This window comes from Podarcis bocagei (assembly GCF_964188305.1).
Source record: "Podarcis bocagei genome assembly, chromosome: 2".
NCBI classification, from domain to species: Eukaryota; Metazoa; Chordata; class Lepidosauria; order Squamata; family Lacertidae; genus Podarcis; species Podarcis bocagei.
The window spans coordinates 101329235-101353358 of record NC_138126.1 but is presented as its reverse complement, the minus strand read 5'-3'; the positions used below and the strand labels follow the sequence as shown (position 1 = coordinate 101353358).

Genomic DNA, 24124 nt, shown 5'->3' with positions numbered 1-24124 from the left:
TTCTGGTGCAACGGAACACCATGACGGAAACCAGAGAGCACGGAAATGCCGTTTACCTTCCCGCCGCAGAGGTCCCTATTTATCTACTTGCACTGGCATGTTTTCGAACTTCTAGGTTGGCAGGAGTTGGGACAGAGCGACAGGAGCTCACCCCATCGTGCAGATTTGAATCGCTGACCTCCCGATCGCCAAGCCCAAGAGTCTCAGTGGTTTAGACCACAGCGCCACCCGCTTTACGTGTACTTTGAGCTAGCTTAAATGAACTGTCTAGTCACCTAAATCCTGTATTTCATGCAGAGATGTCTGTGTTAACATTTTAACATGCTGACTAATTCCATGTCCTGTTTGTAAGCTTTCTGAAACATCTGGCCAGCTGCTGTTGGATATAGAAGTAGATGGACCCCCAGTCTGATCTTGCAAGGCACTTCCTAAGTTCTTTTGTTGTTAATGTGTTGATACCTCCAGGCCAAAGCTGAGATGATGTGATAGCACAGATCTGTCACAGTCTCCCCTTTTAACCAAGACTATCAATATCAGCTTTTAAGAGCATTCAATTTTGCATCTTTTCACGTGTGCCTCTATATTTTACCAACTTAATTTGGTAAGCTGCTTGCATTTGTGTACGAAGATAGATGAATGCTGTGAAAGGACCCTGCAATAGTCCACTAAATTACAAATAGTCGTATATGTTTATATAAAGCTTGGCAGGTTCTTCTGAGAAAGAATGGTACAAATGAGGTTGGACTCCACTCTGCTGGACTACCCTTGGCTCGAGTGTCAAATAACACAAGTTCCTGTATTAGGCACCATCTGTTCTTTCTAAAATCTAGCTTTTGGAAGGCCTGATGCTACTCACCCTCTAACTTGGGTTTTGATTCTGGAGTCTTCTACTCTTTCATGCGTTCCAGAGGCTTTTTCGGCCGTTAATCGAAAATATAACCAAAATGAGAATGTGATCTTCAGAAGAGCTGGAGAATTCCTGATCCTAATGTGTTATCCCGGAAAAGAGGAAGGAGCAGGGCCAATCATTCAAAAGCCAAAGGTATCCATAGCCCAGAGGCAGCATTGAGTGACTCATTCCTTGGAAGTAGTTGCTGCCAGCAGCAAAATCGGAAGTGGCCTCTAGTTTTCTGTTTTCATTTAATATTCTGTCGCATGGCAGAAAAATGAAAATGGCATGGAGATGCCATCAGATGGTGTTATCCCATAGCAGTGAAGTGATAGGAACGTGCAAGAGTTCAGTGGCAAGGTGGATTTAGAGAAGGGAAGCAGAGGTGGAATGAAGTTGTTTTCTCTGTAAATCTTTTTAATGTGTTCAAAAGCTACCCTGAAAGTCCGTGATGATCATTTTGCTGATTTTTGTGCATTGCAGGCGAAAGGATTTAATTGGTCCTATTGAGAGAATATACTTTTCCTTTCCTTCACCCATGGAATGTGTTGTGTCTTTGGGATTCCCATGTAATTTATACAACAGACAGAGGAAAGCAGACAAATGAGCCTTAAAAGTAAAGGAGGGAGCTGTGGAGAAGCCCCTTTGAGGGGAGGTTTTTATTGGCCAAACTCTAGGAAGGGGAAAAGGTGGGCAAGGGATGCAGAGCTGGGAGGGGGAGAGGAAAAACCGAGTCTGGAGGAGGTGGCTGAATGTTGTGTGCTTACGAGCTGCTGTCCCATTCCTTTAAGTCTCTTCCAATTAAAAGAGCTTTGGACTGATGTCTTGCCAGTGGTGGGAATTGGTTGGGAGAGGAGGAGCTCAGAAGTTAAAGCGGGACTTATTTGTCAACCTCTGAGTAAAAATAGGGTAGCGGCTCTTATCGGGGCATGCTGTGTGTGTGTGTGTGTGTGTGTGTTTTGCAGCATTTGTGCCTCGTGTGTCTCTCATTCTTGAACTGTGTTCCTCTGCGCTCTGTCTCTCCCTTCTTTCTTTGTGCCTCACTCACAGGCCCTGCCATGAATTTTCTCTGACCCCTTGGGGCCATTCCCACATGAAGCTTTGATGTGTGTGCCCAGAGCTTGATTGACAAGGAAGTTTTAGTGGCAGCAACTGGAGAATCGAAGAGAAAAGGGCAGGGCTTTGAACTAAAGGGCTTTGAGCTCCGAGATGCTGTGCTTAGTTATCTCCTTCAGAATGTTAATTATTCATCATGATAATTGGGCAGGAGAGGGGAAAAAGAGAGGGGAGGTTATTAAAAAATTCCAACACTAACACGCTACAAAAACCTCATTTTCCAACGTTGTGACTGGCGTGAAAAGGATAGTGTGTATGTGAAGAGGTTTGGGGAGGGGGGCCTTTTTTTTCCTTTTTCTTTTTTAATCCATTCCCTAAATAGTAGGATCCCTTCAGATGAAGGCAGCGGGGACATCAAAGCTTTTGTAAGAGTTTTCTTGGGGGTTTCTTAACTGTGTCTGGTACTTTTTAATTAAAAAGTTTACGGAGAGCCGTCTTTGTGACTGGCTTCTGGTGGAGCTGGCAACCCTGGGTCCTGCTGCTTGAGAAAGAAAATGTTTTTAAGGGGCCTAATAAATATTGTTTCCTACTGCTAGGATGTCAGGTTGGCACTGTGAAAGACCTCGTCGCTAGAAAGAAGGTGAACCCTGGTGTTGAGGAGGGCAGGGAGTGCGGGCTTTTCCTGGGAGCTAGACGTTGTCGGCCACTTTGAGTGCCCATGCCCACATCCGCCCCTCAGGTGCTCATTCCAAGTCTATGGCGAATGGGTCAGGAAGAGACATTCTGCGGTCACTGTTATGCAGGCTTATCCTTAGTATCCTGACATTGTTTCACACCAGTCGCTTCAAATAATGGAAGCAACGTGGTCTCTGTGGCAAGTGACTATAGACCATCCTGTCCTCTTTCATTCCAGTACAGTGGTACCTCTGATTACGTACTTAATTCGTTCCAGAGGTCCGTTCTTAACCTGAAACTGTTCTTAACCTGAAGCACCACTTTAGCTAATGGAGCCTCCCGCTGCTGCCGCGCCGCCGGAGCACGATTTCTGTCTCATCCTGAAGCAAAGTTCTTAACCTGAAGCACTATTTCTGGGTTAGCGGAGACTGTAACCTGAAGCGTATGTAACCTGAAGTGTATGTAACCCGAGGTACCACTGTACATAGCTTTTGGACCCAAACCAGAGGTTCTCCATCAAGAACACTGATAATGGAATGATGTGTTTGGTGGGAAGCATAAGATTTCCAGACTTACGATGCTGGGAATTTTTGCCTCAGTGTGCATCTCACCTTTGTAGGTATTTACATGGAACAGGATTTGCCATGTTGTTGCTCCTTTAGTTTGGAAAGATCCTTGTGGAGCTTGAGTTCTCACCATCCTGAATAACTTAAGAACTCTCAGGTATATTCCATCCAGACCCAGTGAGCTAAGTTTCTAATTTGTCAGTAAGTCCTAGAATGTCATCATCTTCCCCCCTTCATGACTTAGTTCTTCAGATGCCCTCGTTTCCAGGAAAGTGGTTTATTAGCAGATATCCAGTATTATTATTTTTTGCAGATGCAAAAAACTCATCCAGCTTTGCTCCAATCTCCCTATCTTCCTTTTAGCATCCTTTCTCTCCTTTGTCATCTAATGGTCCAACTGCCTCCATGTCCTGCTTCTGACATACTTAAATTTTGTATTGTTTAATACTTTCAGAACATGTTCCTCACTCCCTCTCCCCACCCCACAAGCATTGCTAGGCACTTAAAAGACTTGGGGTACATGCCCATGACACCCGCTTATCCTAATTTATATTTATAGATGTCTCTGGGTGTGAATTAAGATGGTGGGTATCTCTAGAGCAAGGGGTGGCAGGTGGGTCTCAGAAGCACTGTGCTTTGCAAGGCAGCCAGCTGCCCTCTAAGCAAACAAATGTTACCTTTCAACTTCCTATTAAATATAGATACATAGATAGATGGTAACTAAATCTTGTTCATTTGCTGTTGTCGTATATTCATATATAGGATTCTTTTTTAATTGCCCTGTATTATATATTGTTGGCTAACTTGGGTGCTTGATGTAGAAAGTCAAGATATTAAATTTAATTATTTATCCACAAATCCCCATTAAGTTTTCTCTTTTGAAAACAAATGTGACTGTGCTGGATATTCTGGGCAACTTTCCACTTACATATGTATTGAATTTAGGAGCACAGTCAGTTCATCAACACTTAACATCTTACACCAGACTTCTCCAATGTAGTGCCCTCCAGATGTTGTTGGACTCCCAACTCCCATCGGTTCCATCCAGCATGGCCAGCCATCATAGTCCAAAACAGTTGGCAAGCACCAGATTAGGAAAGGCTGGGTTACATTGTGATTGTCTACATATCTAAAGGGCTTTGTTGCCAGCATGGTGGCATTCTCAGTATTCTTGAAAGGCAGTGACCTGGCACTGAGTGGTAAGCCATCATTTGTTTAAAAGTCTACAAGTTAACCACAAGTTGTCCCGCGGACAATTAAGCCAATGATTACTTGGTTTTCCAAAGTTTGGTTTGTTGCTTCTCCTGCTTCTCTTGCCTTGTGCCTTTACAGTTGGGTAAGCATCATCTAGGATGGGGTGGTCAAACAAATCCAGGAAGGATCCTGGGAGTAATGCCAGGTCACTGTTAGAACAAACCAAGGTTCAAACCATTGCTGCAACAAACCATAGCTTCAGAGTGTAGTTTGTTGGCAGTAAGTAAACCATTGTGAAGTTGTTGGGCAGGGTTCACACATAACATTAAGTCAGTTTAGTAAACCATGGTTTAGTGTTATGTATGAAACCAGCCATGTTGTGACAAGCAAGATTTCCCCACTTTTAAGTTTCAAGGAAACAGTACTGTTCTGTGCATGCATGTTCCCAAGGCTGAGAGGAGAGGCATTTCTGGCCCTGGCTGTGTTTCTTCTAACCCTGGATATTTTCTCTTGTTAATAGGCTAACCTCTTCCCTGCTGCCATTGTACATTTTGGATCTGAGATGCAGAAAGGTGAGTCACTTATCTTGTTCCTCTCCATAAGAAACTCTGCATAGTTGTTACATGAGCATCTAGATGAACTGTGTCCATGGTTTCAGCTATGGTGGCTGAACTCTGATTAATGTGTTGGGCATAAATAAGTGGATATTTATAGCTCGGGGCTCTTAGAGGTTCATAAAACCTTTTCGTTTGATACAAATTAAATGATAGCCCAGTATGGAAATGATTGTAAGGGAAGTGCCCACTCTGGTTTAAGGTGAAATGAACTGAATCTTAGTGCCATTCATTGTTTGCTGTAGAAATTTTGGGTCACAAGTGGCTTTCCCCCCCTCAATTTGGAGGTGAGGCCTGTTTTTAGGTGAAAATCTGTGCTTCCTATGTACCACCCCTATGGGGCTATCTGTTTAGCCCATTTTAGTGTTGGCTAAGCTCTAAAATCTTCTTGGATGTTTTAACTGTGTATTGACAAATGTACTTTTTTCTGACTGACGGTCGAATAAAAGGTTGATGATGATGATGATGTACCACCCCTTTCTCAATTCTTTTTTGACTCGGCTAGGGAGTACTCTTTGTCCTATGGTGTGTATCTAGAGTTAGCCAACAGCTATAGAAATCTTAATCATGCAAAATAGGTGAGGTATTATCTTTTTTGAATTGGCCCATCTTCAGTTAGTGTGCAGAATTCCACACTTTTTCAGGGTAGGTATTTAGACCTTAAGTAAAAATTGGGTCCAAAGTATGGCAACTTTATGTATATGTTCTGCATCTAACTTATTTTTTTGGACCAAACACTAATACAGTAAATGTCCATGTGAACATTTCACAGTTGTCTCTCTCCATGGTTCACTGTTAATCTGAGGACAAATGTCTGTGTGGTGCATACTGTTCTGGACATCTTTAAAATGCAGCAGGACTGACCACCATAGTTGGGTGGGCTTTAGGGGGATTTGTCTGCAGGGGAGATCAGAGCAGGGTTGTGCTGCAGGTTGAAGATAACATCTGGTAGTCTCTCCTAACGGTTCAATTTACTAGGAAACTGCCAAGAACTAAATGATAAAAGAAACATATACAAGCAGGGGGAGACACCATCCCTGTCTGGCAGTTCTGTTTTTGTGTAATATTGCCGTCTTTACTCAACTAGTTCACAGAATACGGTCTGATAGACAGATGCGTGTTCTAAAATACACAATCTTGGAAGTTGAGATAAATGTTTCACAGGTTTGGAGAAGAGTACTGAAGAGGATTAGTCCAGCTTGTTGGGGCTATTGGTTTCACAAAATAACAGAGTTGCGTCATGGGGCTTCCTAGCTCTGAAGGACAAGAACTTTGTGTGAGGGGTGTGTGTGTCTGTTTAACAGATTATCTGAGGTCGGACCTCCTGGAATCTGCTGTGTCCCCTTCTGAAGCTGACATCTTAGTAGCTAGGTAAGTAGTGTGAATAATTCTTTTTGAAGCTGTTGTGGATGAGTGAGTTATCATAGAATCATAGAATTGCAGAGTTGGAAGGAATCCCAAGGGTCATCTAGCCCAACCCCCTGCAATGCAGGAATCTCAGCTGAAGCATCCATGACAGATGGCCATCCAACCTCTGCTTAAAAAGCTCCAATGAAGGAGAGTCCACCACCTCCCAAGGGAGACCATTCCATTGAGTTGTTGCCTTGCCCAATGAAGAGTTTGCCAGCAGTTTACAAAGCTTGCTTTTACACGTGTTCTCCCACTGACAGCTTTGCACACCCCCAATGAATGAAGAGAGACCCCTGTAGTATCAAAAGCCATAGGGATTGGGAGGCATTTTTGCTGATACGCAACCTCTGGCTTTTGCAATAGTATTTGCAGTGATTTACATTTCGGAATATGTAAGCTTAGCAACCGGAAGACCATTATGAACATCTAATACTTACCTTTTCTCTCAGGCGGTTGTCTAAATCAGCACCTCCTACTAAGCGGAATTCAGATCCTGTTCTTAGTTCCCTACCTAAACCAAATGAGACTGATGGGAGCTTGGCAAGAGGGCACTCAGAAGCAGCAGTGGCTCCTGAAGCAGCACAGCCACCAGTAAGGAGGACACCATCTGGGAAAGTGCCAAAATGGCTGAAGCTGCCAGGTACCATCTTCAGTATTACAGTGAGATACTTGTTCCTAGCCATTGTACTGCTCCTAAAAGATTCTGTGCGGCAGTCTGGCTCATCAGCTACCGTATTTTTCGCTCTATAGGACACACTTTTCCCCCTCCAAAAATTAAGGGGAAATGTGTGTGCGTCCTATGGAGCGAATGCAGGCTCCTTGGTTTTGCGTTGCTTTTGCTGAAGCCTGGAGAGCGAGAGGGTCGGTGTGCACTGACCTCTCTCGCTCTCCACACTTCAGGGATAGCCGCCTGAAGCCTTTGGAGCGCAGTGGGAACTTGTGCTGCGCTCCGAAGGCTTCGGGTTCCTTTTGCTGAAGCCGGGAGAACAAGACTCTCCTGGCTTCAGCAGAGAGGGAGAGCTGCGCAGCAGGAGGAGAAATGGAAGGGGCTCTGTTTCTCCTGCCGCTTCACTGAAGGGGTGCTGAACAGAGAGGCGGAGAATTTTTTTTTTCCTGTTCTCCTCCTCCTATGGTCCGGTGCGTCCTATAGAGCGAAAAATACAGTAAGTGCATATCTGAATATCCTGATTTAGGGCTGGGAAGGAATTTCCCTCAAGCAGATCAGAGTTTTCCTTTCCTTTCCCACTACCCCCATACGCCTTTCCTACTACCCATCTTAGGCATGGTACGCCATGCTTGTCTCCCCCTGTAAAATGTGGCTCTGCTCAGTCTCCTACCAGCAGAGCCCTAAAATATTCTAATGTACTTTTTAGTTTTCAGGGACCTATCATTTGGGAGGCTCTGGAAAGCTCAGCAGTGTGGAAGCTCCACTATATCAAAGTTTGTAGTAGAGGTTGCTTTCACAGTTGCTTTATGTTTGCATTTCAGGTGGGAAGCGATGAAGGACTTGGGATCTCCACCTTCAGAAAGTTGCCTCACCTGGCTGAGAGGCAAGTTGGATTGCTCTGTTTTCCTTCATCTGAAGCTGCTGAAAGACAGGGCCCAGCAAACGGATTTTTCAGAATAAAATTGCAAGCACCATTTTCTGTTGCCCATTCTGCTGCTCTGTGTGCAACGTTCTGTTTGGGCGGTGGGTAAAGCAGAGACACACTCCAACCACGCTGTCATTTAAATAACATGAAGTAGGCGCTGAAACTTGTAGAACTACTTTGCTGTATTTGTTGTGTAGGTGCAGGGAACTTCAGGACCAGGATGTTGAGGATAATTAAAAACCCAGTTGGGTGGTCATATATAACTCTGTGACACTTACGTCAGTTGTCAGATGATCACCTTTGTGTTGTATAAATTGTCACCAAATCCCCTATGTTGGAGGTTTGCATCTGGTAGCCCATAAGACTCCATGCCTGCCACACGCTGGACACTCCTTTTCCAGTGCTGCAGGCACCATACGTTGCTGCAATATTTTGTAGTTCTCAAAATCTGTTGGTAGATCTGAATGAAGAGATGCCTTAGGACCTGGCAACACTTAGAGAGGTCAGTGAATACTCCTTTGGGGTAATAAAAACACACACATCCCTGCAAAATTGCTTCAGACAACATAGGTTAGTGATAGCCAAAAAGGATGTCATTTCAAAGTCTTCAGTATGTTGCTTTTAATTCTTTAATGCCATTGGCAAGTAGAGGCAAGCCAGAATGCACTTCATGGTCATCTTTAAATTAAAGATATGTGTGATGCACATGCAGAGGATGTAGGCAAGGTCACATGCCAAAACCCTTTTGGAGCTTCAGATCCATAACGAAACTTCCATTGGCTTATCTTTTTAAATATTCCAGTGTTCCCTGAGCCTCTTCCTACTTCCTTTTGAACACTAGCTTACGGTAGTTTCTGTTGATTTCATGCTGTCACTTCTTAAGAAGCACACAGTTCGCTTTGCTTTATGTGCATGTTTGAATCATGTATTTCTACACTGCTTTTCACTGGAAGAAAATATCACAAAGTGGCATCCAAAAAAGCAAATGTAACAAAAAATTGATCATACAATATATAAAGTGATAAAAGAGACAAATCACTAGAAAAATGCACAGATGTATTGCGCTTCAGGCTGAGCCCTACTTAAGGCTTCCATCAATTACTGGGAGCATTTGAGAAACAGCCAAATATAGTGGTACCTCGGGTTAAGTACTTAATTCGTTCCAGAGGTCCGTTCTTAACCTGAAACTGTTCTTAACCTGAAGCACCACTTTGGCTAATGGGGCCTCCCGCTGCCGCCAGAGCACTATTTCTGTTCTCATCCTGAAGCAAAGTTCTTAACCCGAGGTACTATTTCTGGGTTAGCAGAGTCTGTAACCTGAAGCGTATGTAACCTGAAGCATATGTAACCCGAGGTACCACTGTACTGGTTTTTTCCTTCGCTACCCTCAGAGCCTTCAGATGTTCAACTAGTTCATATCTTTGTTGAAGTATTATTCTGTATTCCACCTGTATCTTTTTTTTCCTGAGCTGCCTTTTCTTCAGTTTAAGCTGTCCTCATTTCTGTTTCCTTGGTTGCTTTTTCTAAACCAACTGCTAATATTGTGCTCCCTCCATGTCCAGTCCCTGGCAGCACGAACGAGCACCGGCAACTGCTTCCTGTCAACCCATAGTTCAGATTAGGCCCAGAAAGATCGTAGTGGCAGCAGCTTACGACCCCTGCCCATCAGCAGTTTCAAGGGCTCCGGTTTCTGCGTCCTGGGAACTTCCTAACCATGCCAACTCCTGATACCAGGCTTGCCAGAAGGCTGCCAAAATAGTAGCAAGGTGGAAAATATTTACTCTGGGAGAGAAAAACACCACTGGCTTGCTAGTTGGCATCATTTTGGTCTGAACTGCGATAATATCTGGTAGTTTTCAGAACTTTTGACGTTTGTTCTCAATGAAAACACTGTTATTATATAAAAATACATTACAAAACAGGAAAAAATATGTTATTCTAACTGAGGACTTTTACAATGATTATTCCAATGTGCAGCAAAAGGAACCCATCTGTGCAGCGGTTAATCACAATTTGTTTCCAGTTGGAGTCATATCAATATATAGTTGGCATGTCTGTTTCAGCTGCAAGGAGTGCTTTCCCAGCTCCTCCGCAATATGCCATGGTCTGTTGATTTCTAGTGTGTTATAATTACAAATGCAGTAATTAGCATTTTCAATTAGAGCTTTGTGGTCCATTAGCACTTCTCCCCAACAATATCATAAAAAGGAACAGGTTACAGCTTAATCCAGGTTGTTATCAAATGGATGTTTTCCCCATAAAATTCACTAACCAGAAGGTATTCTCATCACGTATGTATAACTCCCACCCATATATGTTGGCTCATTAAATCATTTAATCTTGTCACTCACTTCTCCCTCCTCCCTGGTTATATTCAAAAATATGAAAGTTTCTCTGGGCCCAGGGGGCCGCTGCATACATCACATTGTAAGCAAGGGATACCTGCTAGCAGATTGCTGTGGATACATGCAGATTGCTCTAAGCTGAGCCATGCAAGGTAGCTCAGCCATATACAGGGCAGCAGTGAGCCAACTGAGCACATTATTCCTCCAGCCCTTATTGAATTCAAACCGTAACCCCTGTTAAATAATCAGTTGCTGAGGAAGGCCATTAAGGGCTCTAGGTCCTTAAATAGCATCTGCACCCGTCTCTTCTCATGACCACAGTATGGTGCTCCCTAAACACTTGTGCAACTTCAAAGGCTTCTGGATCCAAATGTGATGCAATTGCCCCTCTGTAAACAGTTGTGAAGTTAAGCTAATTTTTTTAACCCTGTGCTATGCTATTCAAAGGCCCTGGCTCTTCTACGTAATAGTTGATGAATAAGTGGAGGAGGAGAAATATCTCTGCTGCAGGCTAACAGATCAGGCTAGTTTGATACTAGATGGGTGCTAAGAGTTACACTTTCTTCTGAGAGTGCATAATTTGTAGGTGTATGGAAGCAGGGTGACCATAAGAGGCCTTTCAATTAGTCTCTTTTTGAATTGCACATCCTCTCCACCTACTTGTTCGGGTTCTATATCAGTTCAGAGTAACCTGCTTCCTGTTCAGTGTGCCTGACATGGCCCATTTCCCTCCTGCCCCTGCTTTTCCAACAAAGAAAACAAGAGCATTGTACCATCTGAATGAACTTCAAAGTGGCTGGAAGGGGCACCAAGGGTTCCTGGCACTTGTCATTGTCTCCCAGACTGACCAACATTTCCCTTCAGGTCTAATTACTTCCAAATGCTTCCAGCCGCTTTGAAGAAAACCAGGAGGGGAGGGGGGGAGGGAAAAGGTAGGGAGAAAAGCTTCAGAGCACACAGGGAGCAGAGAGCAGTTAAAATAGCAAAGGCGCAGATCTTTAATGTCACCCAAAAACTGAGCCACCAAAGAAGATGAGTGTATAAGACAACAGCTGACAAAAACTGAATCCTGCTTTAACTGTACTGTTCCACACACACACACTGCTGCCATCTGTGGTACTGGGAGGGTGGCTGCTACAGAAGACAAAGTGGAAACTAAATCCAGGCAAGGTTAGGACAGTGCCAATTCTAGCCTTATTACCCTTACCTGGAAGAATGTGGTCTGTGTGGTTCTTCAGTAAGTCCATTTCTCTGTGCTAGGAGCTTGGCAGATCTCATCTTTCTGCACTCTACGTTGGAGGTTTCTAATTGTTTCCTTTGGGCCGGTTAGTGTTGACACCCAAGTTGCTTTCTGGTTTTCCCTGTGATCTGCCCTTTGTATCTTTATACTGTAAGATCTGTCACATAATCAAGCAGCCAGCATTCTGCGCTGAAATGTTGTTCAAACAGAACACACACACTGCTGTTAGGACAGATCATACGCATTAGCATATGGGTCTCTGGCTGAAAGGTGTATGTGTGTTCTTGAAAAACAGAATTTTGTTTTATTGCTATATTTTTATTACAAGCCCTGCGGATTGAAGCCCCAGACTGAAAATGCCAAGCTGTCTTGTTTCTAAGTTTTGACCATAAAGTTACTTACATTTCAAAGGTTGAGGGTTGTTGTTTTTTTCACTCACAACATTTTCATTAGAAGCTGTTCCTTGAAAAATGTAAAACAATTGGTTGATGCTGCTATAGTTTCTATACTGCAGCAATGCTTGCTGTTAAGACACATGTACCTCATAATCCCTAATTGTGGGTGGTCATTCAGTTCTTGCTTTTGCTCGTGTCTTCCTTCAAAGCGGAGACGAGAGACCTGTGGCCTTCCAGGTGTTGCTGGACTCTCATCAGCTTCAGCCAGCATGGCCAATGGTCAGGGAAGATTGGACGTATAGTCCAACAACATATGGAGAGTGGCAGGTTCCCCCACCTCTTGTTCAGAGAGCCCTTCTTTGCTGTACTTGCACACATCCTGCCCTGTGTCAGATTCAAGATCTGCACTGGTTGCTGACTCACTTGCCTATCCTAAAACAACTGAGCAGGTAAGAGCCCTGGTTTGATTCCTACCTACACTGTCACTTAAAAAAAAATAAATCCCTATGATTGCATGTAGTAGTATTAATTTTCTTCTGCCTTCCTTTCTCCCGGGCAACAAATGCTTTAACACTGATACATATGCAATTGTAAAGTGTAGAGTGTTTCTTCTAGGAGCAATAATCAGTCAGGTGTGCATTAGGCAGACGGATGCACAGGGACTCCGGCTCAGGGCCCATGTTCAAAGGCTGAATTGTGACCAAAGTAGGGCTGTGAATAGATTCAACTGCAGCAGCAATAAAAAGGACCCATCAGATCATAGCTGTCAACGTTTCCCTTTTTTAAAAAGGGAAATTCTCTTATTCCGAATAGGATTCCTCGCAAGAAAAGGGAAAAGTTGACAGCTATGCATCAGATAATCTCTAGAGTCTCAAAATTAAAATCTTGATCATGTTGAAATGAAGAAGATGCAGCTTGACTAGCACTACCAGCTACATTGTATGGTTGAATCACACCTCTCTACTGCCAGAGTTTATATTCCAAATAAATTTGTTTGGTACTGCACGCAAACTCACTGTGCCCTGTTTAAGACCAAGACTTTTAATAGTACATCTCTATCCCACAGAGTTCAATGAGACTTTACACCCAAGTAAGTGTGTACACAGGATTGTAGCATAAACCAGGTAAAAAAGAGAGCCAGTTCCCTCTGTCCCATTCATAGAGTAGGTGGTGGGGAAGGATAGCATATTACCATAATCCCCCCTCCCAATTTTTAGCCCCAGGTTTGGGCCATAATTTGGATTTTCCCTTTAGAAATTTAAACAGAGACATCCTGTTAAGTCAGTGTGCAAGTGTATGCAGAACAGAGACCTACATGTGTTTTAGTTTAGCTTTGCTGTGGGTACATGTGTGTTTAAACCCATATTAAATGTTCTGTAGTACATTCACACCCCTTGCTTAATGGGGGATTAAGCTTTGTGTTTAGTCAAAGCTGCTCAACTCTGGTGAGCGGCCTGTTTTATACAATTCAGAGCTATATAGGAAGCAGCTGCCTGGGCCATTTGCTCGTCCAAGGCCTAGACTACATTAAACCAAATGGAAATGGAGAAGATACTTGCAAATTACGGGAAAAGTTAGCCTTTAAGGCTGTTAACACTTTTGAGCAGATCATTTTGAGCTCAGTGAGACTTGCTTCTGAGTAGACTAAAAGCAAGGTTTTAGGCCGGTACTTTAAGACACTTTGCTTAACAGATGGCTGTAAAAGTTCTGATTGATCAGATACCTTTAACTTCTAGCCTAAGCCCTACAAGTATCCTTAATTTACATGTCAAGAGCAGTGTGGTACACTGGCTAGACTAGTGTGGGTCTGAGAACACACTGGTTCAAATCTGCATTCAACCAGGGTGACTTTGGGCCAGTCGCTATCTCAGCCTATCCTACTTTACAGGGTTGTGGTGAGGATACAAATGGAAAAGAACTATGCACATTAGTTCTTGGGGGACACACACAAAACGAAATACTGTCTTTAGTACTGCCACATCCTCTGAAGTAAAGCCCCACCAACCTTAGATTCCCAATAAACGAGCACAAAGGAGTGCATGCATTATCAGTAGTTTGTAGCATACGTTTTATGATGCAACAGAGCGCAACATTGTTTTCATGCTTTGTCACAATTGAGCAAAATAGCTATAAACATTGCACTACCATATTTGTCTAATACAAACATAGCAAAGAGTTACAAATTCAATTTCTGGTTTAAGGAACCAGGTGGGAAAGAATAATGCCTAAGAGAACAACTCCCAGCTAGAGTAGACTACATGGACAAATACTTTGACCTGATACAAGGAGCGGAGCACCCTAGGGTTTAGTGTTAATACGCACTGATAAATCCACTTCTGTTTTTAAAATCTGATGAAGATGAGAATACTGGAAACGCTAAACCATGGTTAAAAGGCTGCTAAAGCAGGGTAACCTGTAGCGCTCCTAGAATTTGCTGGATTCCTAACAGCTCCTGCCAGAATCGCCACCAGTGTTAAGGGATCATGGGAGTTGTAGACCAGCAAGAGCTTACTCACCCCTCTGCTAAACCATGGTTGAGGCTGACAAAGGCAGAACAGGAGAAAGGGAAGTTGCTTTTGTAACGCTGGTTCCTAATTTATAGGCCATGGGTTTGTAGGAAGACAGCATTATGACAGTTCTGGGAAACGGCAGCATTCCACCTAACCTTCACCCTGTGTTTTTCAGCGTAAACATTACTGGGTATTTGAGAGCCAGCATTCAAAGCCAGCAGTCCTTTGTCCCTGTCATTACCAATACGTAACAACTGGTACCTTAGAAAAGTCATGTGCGTGCTATACCTATCAGGCAGCATGGCTGCTAACCACTAGCTGACAGTATCATTGCTGCCTTGGTCTTGTTCTGCCTCTTGGCGCACTCCTCTCTATATCCATTCGGAAGTAAGCCCCGTTGAGTTCAATGGGGTGTAGGCCCAGATCTGTGGGTATAGGATTGCAGCCTGTCAGTACCTCGAGTGGCAATTGCTTCTCCCTCTGTAGGCCTAGCCTTTATTTTGCAATAGAAAAAAAAGATTCATTAGGCTATGCCCTGCCCCCATGTATACGGTTTACTATTTCACAGCTCTCTTCTCTCCCCCCCGTCCTGCCCCGCTGACACAGAGGGGCTGGGCTGTGCGTGATGTGGGATCCTCACACATGCTGTTTGTTATTCTGCCCCTTTTTGAAAGTTTTTCTTTCGTCCTACAAAGAGGGTGGGGGGGAGGCCAAACGACTCTTTGAAGCTACTTGACTTTCTATGATTAATTGCAACAAGGAGCCCCGCGCAAGGGAGGGAGACTATTTTTGATTTATTGAAGTTTCTTTGTGAGAACAAATTTATAGCAGAGGGAAGCAGCTTCTGAGAGGAATATCAAATGGTTAAAAGGTTCCAAGCACTCTTTGATGTCATGGCCCCAGTGGAATGCTGGAAAGGATTGAGGGACAAGCACTGTTTATTTATAAAATAAAGATCAGGTACCTGATGCTGGCACAGACCTGGGGCTCGGCTCCTGTTTAAGAACTCAGACAGCAGACAGGCCCAGAGCTGGCCTTTAAATGCCTGCTGAGGTGATGAGAGCCCACGGTGTGGGGAGCGCTTCCAGGCATACTCACTCTTTCCACACACCCCTACAGGAAGGCACCTGCTTCTCCCATTGGAAAAGAAAGTGTAGACTCTGCCTGGCTGTGAATCGGAAACAGCAGCAGGCTAGGACGCAGCCTCAGATGGTGAGGTGTCACTGACTCCAGGCATCCCATCACAAAGAGGGAGGGGTGGGGGGGGAGAGAGAAAAGATTCCAGCCCTTAGCAGCCAGCCTTTGACCATCATGGAGTGCCCAGAGAGATAGCAAACAACTGCAACTGCGCCGGCAAGGAAGGAGAGAGGTGATGAGAATATCGTCCGAGCAAGCAGAATAACGGTGGGGCAGATTCCATTTCAAAGCCTGTCTTCCACTTTGCTCCAGAGGTCAGGCCACGATCTTCCCTCTAGCAGGAATGTGGGCTTTGCCCCATTAGGTTTCTAGAAGTCCAAAAGCTGTAAACATTAAGCGTTTTTAAGTTACTGTGAGCAAAGAGTTCTCCCCAAACTGTTTGGCTGATTTGCCTGAGTTCCAGTTGCCCAGTGAGGATATTACTAACCAGCCAAACATCCCCCCAAAGGAAGGGGATTAAGATGCCTTTGCCCACATCCTTATCCTGTTAATTTAGGAATCCAAGCTGTGCGTTACATACCAGCTGCGGCAGCACTTTTTCCACGTGCTCCACATCCACCCTGGTCAGGTCCTCCGTTTGAGCCTGCCGTGCGGCTCGTGCGGCTGCCTCTGCAAGAAACACACAAGGCAGGCAAGGTGCAACAAGTAGGTGCTGGGAAGGGTAACAGAAATGGCCTTTAGGGAGGAATGACATCAGTCAAGTAACAAAAAAGTTACTTTGAGAGGCATTACTTGGGAACAAATAAGTCTGCAATTCACAGTATTAATACTGGACTTTCAGCTCAGGAATTGTTAACTTCTCACCACTCAGCACTTTTTCCTTGCCCAAAATTGTTCTCAACGTTCAGGCAAATGATCCCCAAGCAAAGCATGTGCTACCTTCTGAATGTGCACATGTCCACCTAGCTCCACCTAGCTGCTGAGGCTCCAAACAGTCATGGTTGGGGAGCCTATGGCCCTCCAGGTGCCGCTCAACTCCAATTCCCATCAGCCCCTAAAGGGAAGTTAGCATAGCCGGTGGCTGCAGATGATGGGATATGTAGTCCTGCAACATCTGGAAGGTCCCAGGTTCCCCACCCCTGCAGCAGTTCATGAACTCATTCTGCTGAGAAAGTCCTAAGCTTTATATATCTGATTGAAGCATCATTAAAAATAAGCTTTCAGCATTTAAGCTGTACCCATTCTGTATCAAGCCTGGAAAATCAAACTCTAATGCCCAGCTAAAGTATAAGGTTTCATGAAGAATCTACTAGTTTCTGATAGAAAGATCAGGGTCTTTTTTTCTTCAGGACTTGGTTTTTGTGCTGAACCATGATTTAGCTTGTCCTGCTTTCTTCCTTCTAGTATCTCCTGTTGATTTGTACTGTCTTCTGAACGAGCAGTGAGGTTACACCTTAAAAGAATAAAGAGTTTTTATAGTCTTCTGATTTTTGCACTAATTTTTGTCCTTCTATGTCATTCATCTGTGACTGCCATTCTATGGAAAAAAGGCACAGTCCTTTACAACTTACCTCGCACAAACACTTTGAGCATTTCTGCCATGAGCAACAGAGCATCACCACTGACTGGAAAGAGGGGGAAAAGTAACCATGAGAAGTGCTCAGCCCAGTTATCTGCCCACAACCCAGGAATCATGGTTACCTCTGATATTCCAGGGCATGATCTCTCTACAGAAAAGTTTGGCAAGATTGCGAGCAGGAATTGGCCTCCTTATTGAGACAGAAGGGAAAGCAATTACCTCGTGTTTTGTCATCTTTGAAGTGGAGCTGGAGCAGTTTGTTCACGGTCTCCTGCATGGAAAGGAAATCAGTCAAGGGGTGTTAATGGAGAAAAAGTGAATCTCTCTGTCTTTCCATTTCAAAGAGATATAAAATAGGTAAAGCAATATCTTTTATGAGATCAACTTCTGCCGGTGTAGGAGTACATCAAAAGACACTCAGCCAATAAAGTATATTACCTTACCTGTTTTGCATCTCATTCTCTGGGACCAAGAGAGCAACAACTATTGATGCCAATCTTCCATCCCTGGGCAGGGACCACATAACTGGCTCCATCACCCACCTTCTCTCTGTTGCTGAGGCCCAAACTTTTTTATTAATCGGCGATAATTCTCCTCCCCACCAACTGCCTTATTTGTGCTATCTTATTTATTATAGGGGTTTTTAATTCTGCCTTTCTACTCTGAATACAAGGGTGCCCAAGTTGGCTCTCATCAGGGTAAAAACAATACATAATCAGAACGCTAAATCTCAAAAAGCAGTAGCAGCCAAGGAAACCATACTGGAGATGAAAAAAGGAAAAGAGACATTAAAGTTGGGCCAAAAGCTAGCAAGAAGGTCCTAAACCTGAGGCAGAAGACCAAAAAGCAAGGGGGCTACGTGGCTCTTCCTAGACAGACAGTTCTACAACCTTGGTGCTTCAAACAGAACAGCCCTCTTTTCCTGTTCCCATCTGTAATGGGAATTGGGGTTGTTTGTGCGTAAACTGCAAACTGCTCCAAGCTAGCCGTGTAGCTAAAACTTTCCCCGGTTGACAGCCCTTGAAACGCGACTGTCTTAGTCACTGGCAGAATCCGTCAGTGGGCGGGACCTAAATTTGCGCCAACATAGGAGTTGTTTGACTCCAAGTCTCCGCCTAGATTCCCTGCGTGGAAGCCTTCTGCGCAGCGTGGGCGTGCCAAGCGGAGGTCCTGTGCTCTCTCCGCTGATTTCACTGGAAGAGTCTCTGAGCCTTCCCTCCGCCCTGCTCTCGGCTTCCCCTTTCTCCCTGGTGTCCCCTGGATTTCTTTCCCCCATGGGAACCCTCTCTCTCTCCTTGCTAGTTCCCTCCCCTGCATCACTGGAGCGATTTTCCTCTCCTCTTCCCTCTGATGGCAGTTCCCTGACACCATCCATTGTACCTCAACTGATGGTAGGACATGCAGAAGGAGCCTCTTCAACCCAGCTCAGTGGCTGGATAGAATTGCATGAGAGTAGAATCATGTTAAACTATTTTTAGTTGACTAGTCAGTAACATCCAAATTCACACATGAATTTCTCAGAATAGGTTGCTCGCTTGCACCTTCAAAAATGAAAACAAACATTCACTACCAGATGGAAAGGCCCCTTTTAGCATTTGCTCTTCCGTTCTGTTAGAACCAGAATAAACTAAAGAAATAAGGTGTATGCCCTTAGCTTACAACCCTCCCAATAAAAAAGATGCCCTTCCATTAATTAACTAGGGTTGCATCCAATAAAATCATTGAGCTTAAGGCAAGGACTTCTGCATACACAAAGGGTTTTGTTCTCCACATATACAGTGGTACCTTGGGTTAAGAACTTAATTCGTTCTGGAGGTCTGTTCTTAACCTGGAACTGTTCTTAACCTGAGGTACCACTTTCACTAATGGAGCCTCCTGTTGCTGCTGCAACAACACGCGATTTCTGTTCTCATCCTGAAGCAAAGTTCTTAACTTGAGGTACTATTTCTGGGTTAGCAGAGTCTGTAACCTGAAGCGTCTGTAACCCGAGGTACCACTGTAATCCCTCTCCCAACCACCACTGCACCAATCTGCTCGGAAGGTTTGGGGAAGCCCCAGAAAAGATTAATTTTATTTATTTCATATTTCTTCCATCTTTTCCTCTAAGGTAACTTTCAGTTCTTGGTAGAGATGTTACCACATCAAATCCTGTGAAGTGGGATTTACTAATTTTAGCCCTGGCTTTCTGGACTGGCATATAAAGTAGCACTGCACACTAAGAGAAGAAAGATGTATAAAAATGAGAGTTATGAAAAACTATGCATTACAGTGACTTACAGTTTTAGGAATTAAGAATTGCTCAAGAAAGGGACTGGTATGAACGTAAGTACTAACAGAAGCTGCAGTGACTGTCCCCTGAATCACTTCAGATGAGCCAGAAAACTGCATCTTTGTAAAAGCAAATTTAGCAGCTAGGCCACAAGTGAAGAATGTTTGTGGTGTACTGAAGATATAAAAATATTTCAAGGAAAATGCAGTTGTGTCGTATTAACAGAAACAGTATAAGGAAGACACCAGTGGCAACAACATTATACTGGTTCAGAGGCTTTTGTTTGAAAATTCTGTTCAGGATACCAACAAACACTGAACAACAAAATATGACTAAGTGCTTGGAGTACATAGTATGAGAAAGGATGAAGGAACTCTTGGGAAAGAGACTTGAAGAGATATATTAACAATGGCTAAATAACTTAACAAGTTGTCAGACAAAAGGGTGATCTACAAGAGCAGTTAAAGAATAGAGCACCAGCAAAATAGATTGACTGCTATTAATTTATCTCCAAGCATTTTAATCTTGCTTGTCTGTTTTAAAAAGACACCGAAATCACATCTATATAATACAGTGTAAAAGCTATCAGCAAAAGCTTCCTAATTTTAGGAACAGATGATTAATGGATCAAGTTATTTGTTCTATGGAATTTGTGGTAGTTTAAGTAACTTATGAAATAAGTTTTTGGTTCTGGAGGCGAATTCAAAATATCTTTTTCAACTCCTGATTAAATCAGTATTACCCAACCTGATTCTCTCTAGCTGTTGCTGACTACAATTCCCATAATTCCTATTTGGTGTTTCCCCCTGGGCTGATATGAGTTGGGTTCCAAAACATCAGGAGGACAACAGGTTTGGGAAGGGTTAATTAAAATGTCAAACTCTTTCTTCATCCAAATGGAAAATACTAGCTTGATTAATGTATTCTAAGAAAGCCCTATCCAACACCCCCATGAGGGACTGTCTGTTAAGATAAAATAATAATGACAAATAAGATCTAGGCAGGACCGTGCAGAAATGGCTGTAATCAGGATGCTGGTTGGCAAAACTGGATAAAAAAAAGTCGTCCCCCCCCCCGATTCTGTTACAAAAGGATTTCTAATGATAATTTCATTTTATAAGCGGTTAATCAGCTGTCTGAGCCTTAACTCTGTACCAGAGTCAGGAACATAGGGGCATGCCTTAAAGCAAGTCAGACCATTGCTTTGTCTAGCTCAATATTGTCTATGCCAGGTATGAAGAACCTTTGACATCCCAGATGCTGCCGTACTACAATTCCCATCAGCTCCAAGAAACATGTCCAGGGATCATGGGAGTTGTAGTTCAGCAGCGTGTGGAGGCCAAAGCTTCCCACATCTGGTTGACATTGATGGGAAGTGGCTCTCCAGGATTTCAGACAAAGGTCTTTTCCGACCCTAGCTGGAAATGCTGGGAACTGAACTAGAGATGCTTTGCCACTGACTACAATCTTTCCTCTAAATCTTTTGAAATCAAAGGGTTTGAGCGTGCCTAACTCAGCATAACATCTAGATTAGTATATAAAGAATCCTTTTGCACAAGAAGGAACAGCTTACGGATTTTATCATGTGGGCCTGCTAGAAAATAAAACACAAAATTAACTAGGCTGTAGCGCTACCTGCTGCATATATCTGGAAGTGCTCTGGAGAGTTTCACCAGTTTAGCATATTCCATTAAGAGGGTCAGTAGGAAAGGGACTGAAAGTCTGCCAATATCATAATGCCATTCTACACAGCTATGGCACGTGGAATGCTAGCTACAATTCTGGTTGCCTTGTGTGATCAAAAGACTGAATCAACTACGGTACCTTATGAAGAAAAGTTGCATTTGGGGCTTCTTAGTTTTGAAAGAGTGAGTATTTGGGGGGAGGGCATGACAAAGGGGCATACAATGATGCGATGTGGAGAAAATGAACAGAGAGAAGCTTTTCTCCCTCCTTCCTATTAATTAAACTCATGAGCCAATCCAATGAAATTGAATGTTGGAAGATTCAGGACAGGGAAAAGGGAGTTCTTCACACAGCACACATATGGAATTTGCTCCCACAAAATGTAGTGATGTCTACCAACATGGATTTAGAAGGGGATTAGTCAAATTCACGGGGGATATCATGACTACCAGCCATGACTAAATTCACTATCAAAGCCTGTAGGTGTCTGAACAGCATTTACTGGGAATCAAAAGTTGGGAGAGCGCTGTTGCACTCAAGTCTTGCTTGCGGGCTTCCCATCAGCATTTGGTTGGCCACTTGGAACAGGGTTCTAGATTATATGTGCCTTTGGTCTGATCTAACAGGACTCTCCTCATGCTCTTACCATGAAAGTGCATTTAAAACATTTTTACCATATTCTTTGGCCAAAAAGTCCCCCAGGGCAGCTTACAAGGATCAGTCTTATTACAGGATGAATGGAGAGACATCAGCTCTGATCTCCCAAAAGTTATGGTTCGGTTGTAGTACACCTGCTTTGGAATCAGAAGGACCCAAGTTCAGAAGCCAGTCTGGGAGCATTTTAACTCTTCCTATTCCTTTCCCCTCTTCTGAAATTTAAGTTTGCCCATGTTTGACTTCATGGGCAGCTTTCCACATTCTTGTATGTTTAATTTGATAGGGCCGTGGTCTCTTTTCCCAATCAGTTCAACATCATTTACATCTTGCAACAGGTCCTGGGCTACCACTCAGGTTTCTAGCTACAGTCCTAACTACTACTACAGTGGTACCTTGGGTTACATATGCTTCAGGTTACATACGCTTCAGGTTACAGACTCCGCTAACCCAGAAATAGTGCTTCAGGTTAAGAACTTTGCTTCAGGATAAGAACAGAAATTTTGCTCCGGCGGCGTGGCAGCAGCAGGAGCCCCCATTAGCTAAAGTGGTGCTTCAGGTTAAGAACAGTTTCAGGTTAATAACGGACCTCCAGAACAAATTAAGTACTTAACCCGAGGTACCACTGTACTGTGGCCTGGAGGGGCTAAACAAAGTGGCAGGACTAACACTACATCCACAGCTCTGCCACCATCACCGGGGGGGGGGCGTGCTGGAGCAAGGAAGTACCATATTTTTCGCTCTATAAGACGCACCAGGCCACAAGATGCACCTAGTTTTTGGAAGAGGAAAACAAGAAAAAAAATATTCTGAATCTCAGAAGCCAGAACAGCAAGAGGGATCGCTGCGCAGTGAAAGCAGCAATCCCTCTTGCTGTTCTGGCTTCTGTGATAGCTGCGCAGCCTGCATTCGCTCCATAAGACGCACAAACATTTCCCCTTACTTTTTTTGGGGGGTGAGTGTTATAGAGCAAAAAATACGGTAAGTGTATCACAGCAGTAGCCTGCAGCTGGTGCAGCAATAAGGCCTGGCGCCATAACACAGCATCACTGGGACAAGCTTGGGATCCAACAGCACATCTGACAGGGTGAAGGGGAGCTCCATACTTGTGGCGTGATGCTGGTATCTCCCTGCAGGTAGCAGGGCTGGACAGAGAAACACCTCTGGCCAGTTCAACCCACTCTCCAGCCTGTTGTGAAGGGGATTTAGATTGTTCTGTAATTCCAGGGTCATTCCCATTTATTTGCTTTCTTCCCCACAGTTTCATGGCGCAGTCATTTAGATGTTTTGCTTTGTCACTGCCTGAACGTGAGTTTACCTAAGCAACTTGAAGGCAGCTGAAGTTACCCATTATTACAACATCCATTATTACAATTATTTTCACACTCCCAGCCCTCAGATTTCTATAGCAAATGAAGGCCATTACAAAATGACCTGGAGACAGACATAATATTACAGTGGGTAGGCAGCCCTGGCTAACTTACAAATCCGGACGCCAGGGGCAAAAAAATCCCTCAAGCAAGGGAGGGGAGGCCCCAATGGATAGGGCTTAAACACTACCAATTCATGTCTGTCCCCAACACCACTTTATAGTGGAACCTCCTTGGTCCTTCCCCAACCCCATTCCACATCCAACGCCTATCCTTTAAGGAAACCACCCCAGCTTCTGAGCACCCATCATCTGATTCTCCAGAAGAAGATTAAGCCCAACTCTTGCAGTCCTGAATTGGCCAAGCTGCTCTATCTATCCACTATTCTTTAGTGCCCCCCAAACTAAATAAGACCCTTCCTCTAAACCTGTGTTTCCCAAACTTGGGTCTCCAGCTGCTGTTGGTTTTTTTGACTACAACTCCCATCATCCCTAGCTAGCAAGTCAGGGATGGTGGGAATTGTAGTCCAAAAGCAGATGGAGACCCAAGTTTGGGAAACGCTGGGAGTCTAAGCCAAGAGCCCTCCCCAGACACAGGTCTTCTCTGAGGGAACCTCTCTAGCCTTCACAGCAGGAATTGCAGAACTTGACAAGCCACTGAAACACCTTACATAGAAACCTTCCCAAGTTCCTGCCATAACATTTTAGCGCGTGTGTGCAAACTCTGAACTCTCAGGGCTCCCTTTCACACACACACCCTTTAACCGCCACCCGTCACTTTCCAAGGTGAATTCCGTTCCCTGCTCCCCCCGCCCCCGTCCTGACCTTTTTGAAGCCTTTCGCGCCTTCTTCCCTCTTCTCCATTTTAAAGAGGACCCGCCCTCTTGACTCTCCTCCGCAATCACTGGCCAGAGGAGGTGCCGGAAGTCCCGAGGGCTCAAGGC

General features: G+C 44.1%; 2 protein-coding genes across 3 annotated transcripts in view; one reads left to right on the top strand and one right to left on the bottom strand.

Annotated features, from left to right (window-relative positions):
* Window positions 1-8045, top strand: part of ASPSCR1 (ASPSCR1 tether for SLC2A4, UBX domain containing) — a 67445-nt gene extending 59400 nt beyond the window's left edge. Inside the window, exons 13-16 of the mRNA XM_081184595.1 lie at window positions 4901-4952; window positions 6299-6365; window positions 6854-7044; window positions 7893-8045. Of these exons, the coding sequence (XP_081040721.1) occupies window positions 4901-4952; window positions 6299-6365; window positions 6854-7044; window positions 7893-7906 (324 nt within the window). The 3' untranslated portion in view covers window positions 7907-8045. The remainder of the gene's footprint in view (window positions 1-4900; window positions 4953-6298; window positions 6366-6853; window positions 7045-7892) is intronic.
* Window positions 8046-14016: 5971 nt separating this feature from the next.
* CENPX (centromere protein X) lies at window positions 14017-24123 on the bottom strand. Of its 2 annotated transcripts, none has more exons than XM_081184694.1 (5): window positions 23852-23991; window positions 17422-17473; window positions 17195-17248; window positions 16204-16292; window positions 14017-16006 (listed from the first exon to the last, which is right to left on the bottom strand). In XM_081184694.1, the coding sequence occupies exons 1-5, from the start codon at window positions 23876-23878 to the stop codon at window positions 15992-15994; spliced, it is 237 nt and encodes a 78-aa protein (XP_081040820.1). In that variant the 5' UTR covers window positions 23879-23991; the 3' UTR covers window positions 14017-15991. The 2 variants fall into 2 exon arrangements, with proteins under 2 accessions (XP_081040820.1, XP_081040819.1); XM_081184693.1 differs by lacking the exon at window positions 23852-23991 and adding an exon at window positions 24006-24123 and having other exon boundaries at window positions 15257-16006.
* Window position 24124: the final 1 nt, after the last annotated feature.

Bases quoted from the DNA above. Each gene is read 5' to 3' on its own strand.
- CENPX (XM_081184693.1), bottom strand. From the start codon at position 24,044: ATGGAGAAGAGGGAAGAAGGCGCGAAAGGCTTCAAAAAG. The intron at 17,474-24,005 runs GTCAGGACGGGG...CTTTCCATGCAG, and splicing joins GCGCGAAAGGCTTCAAAAAG to GAGACCGTGAACAAACTGCT. The intron at 17,249-17,421 runs GTAATTGCTTTC...CCCTCTTTCCAG, and splicing joins CAAAGATGACAAAACACGAG to TCAGTGGTGATGCTCTGTTG.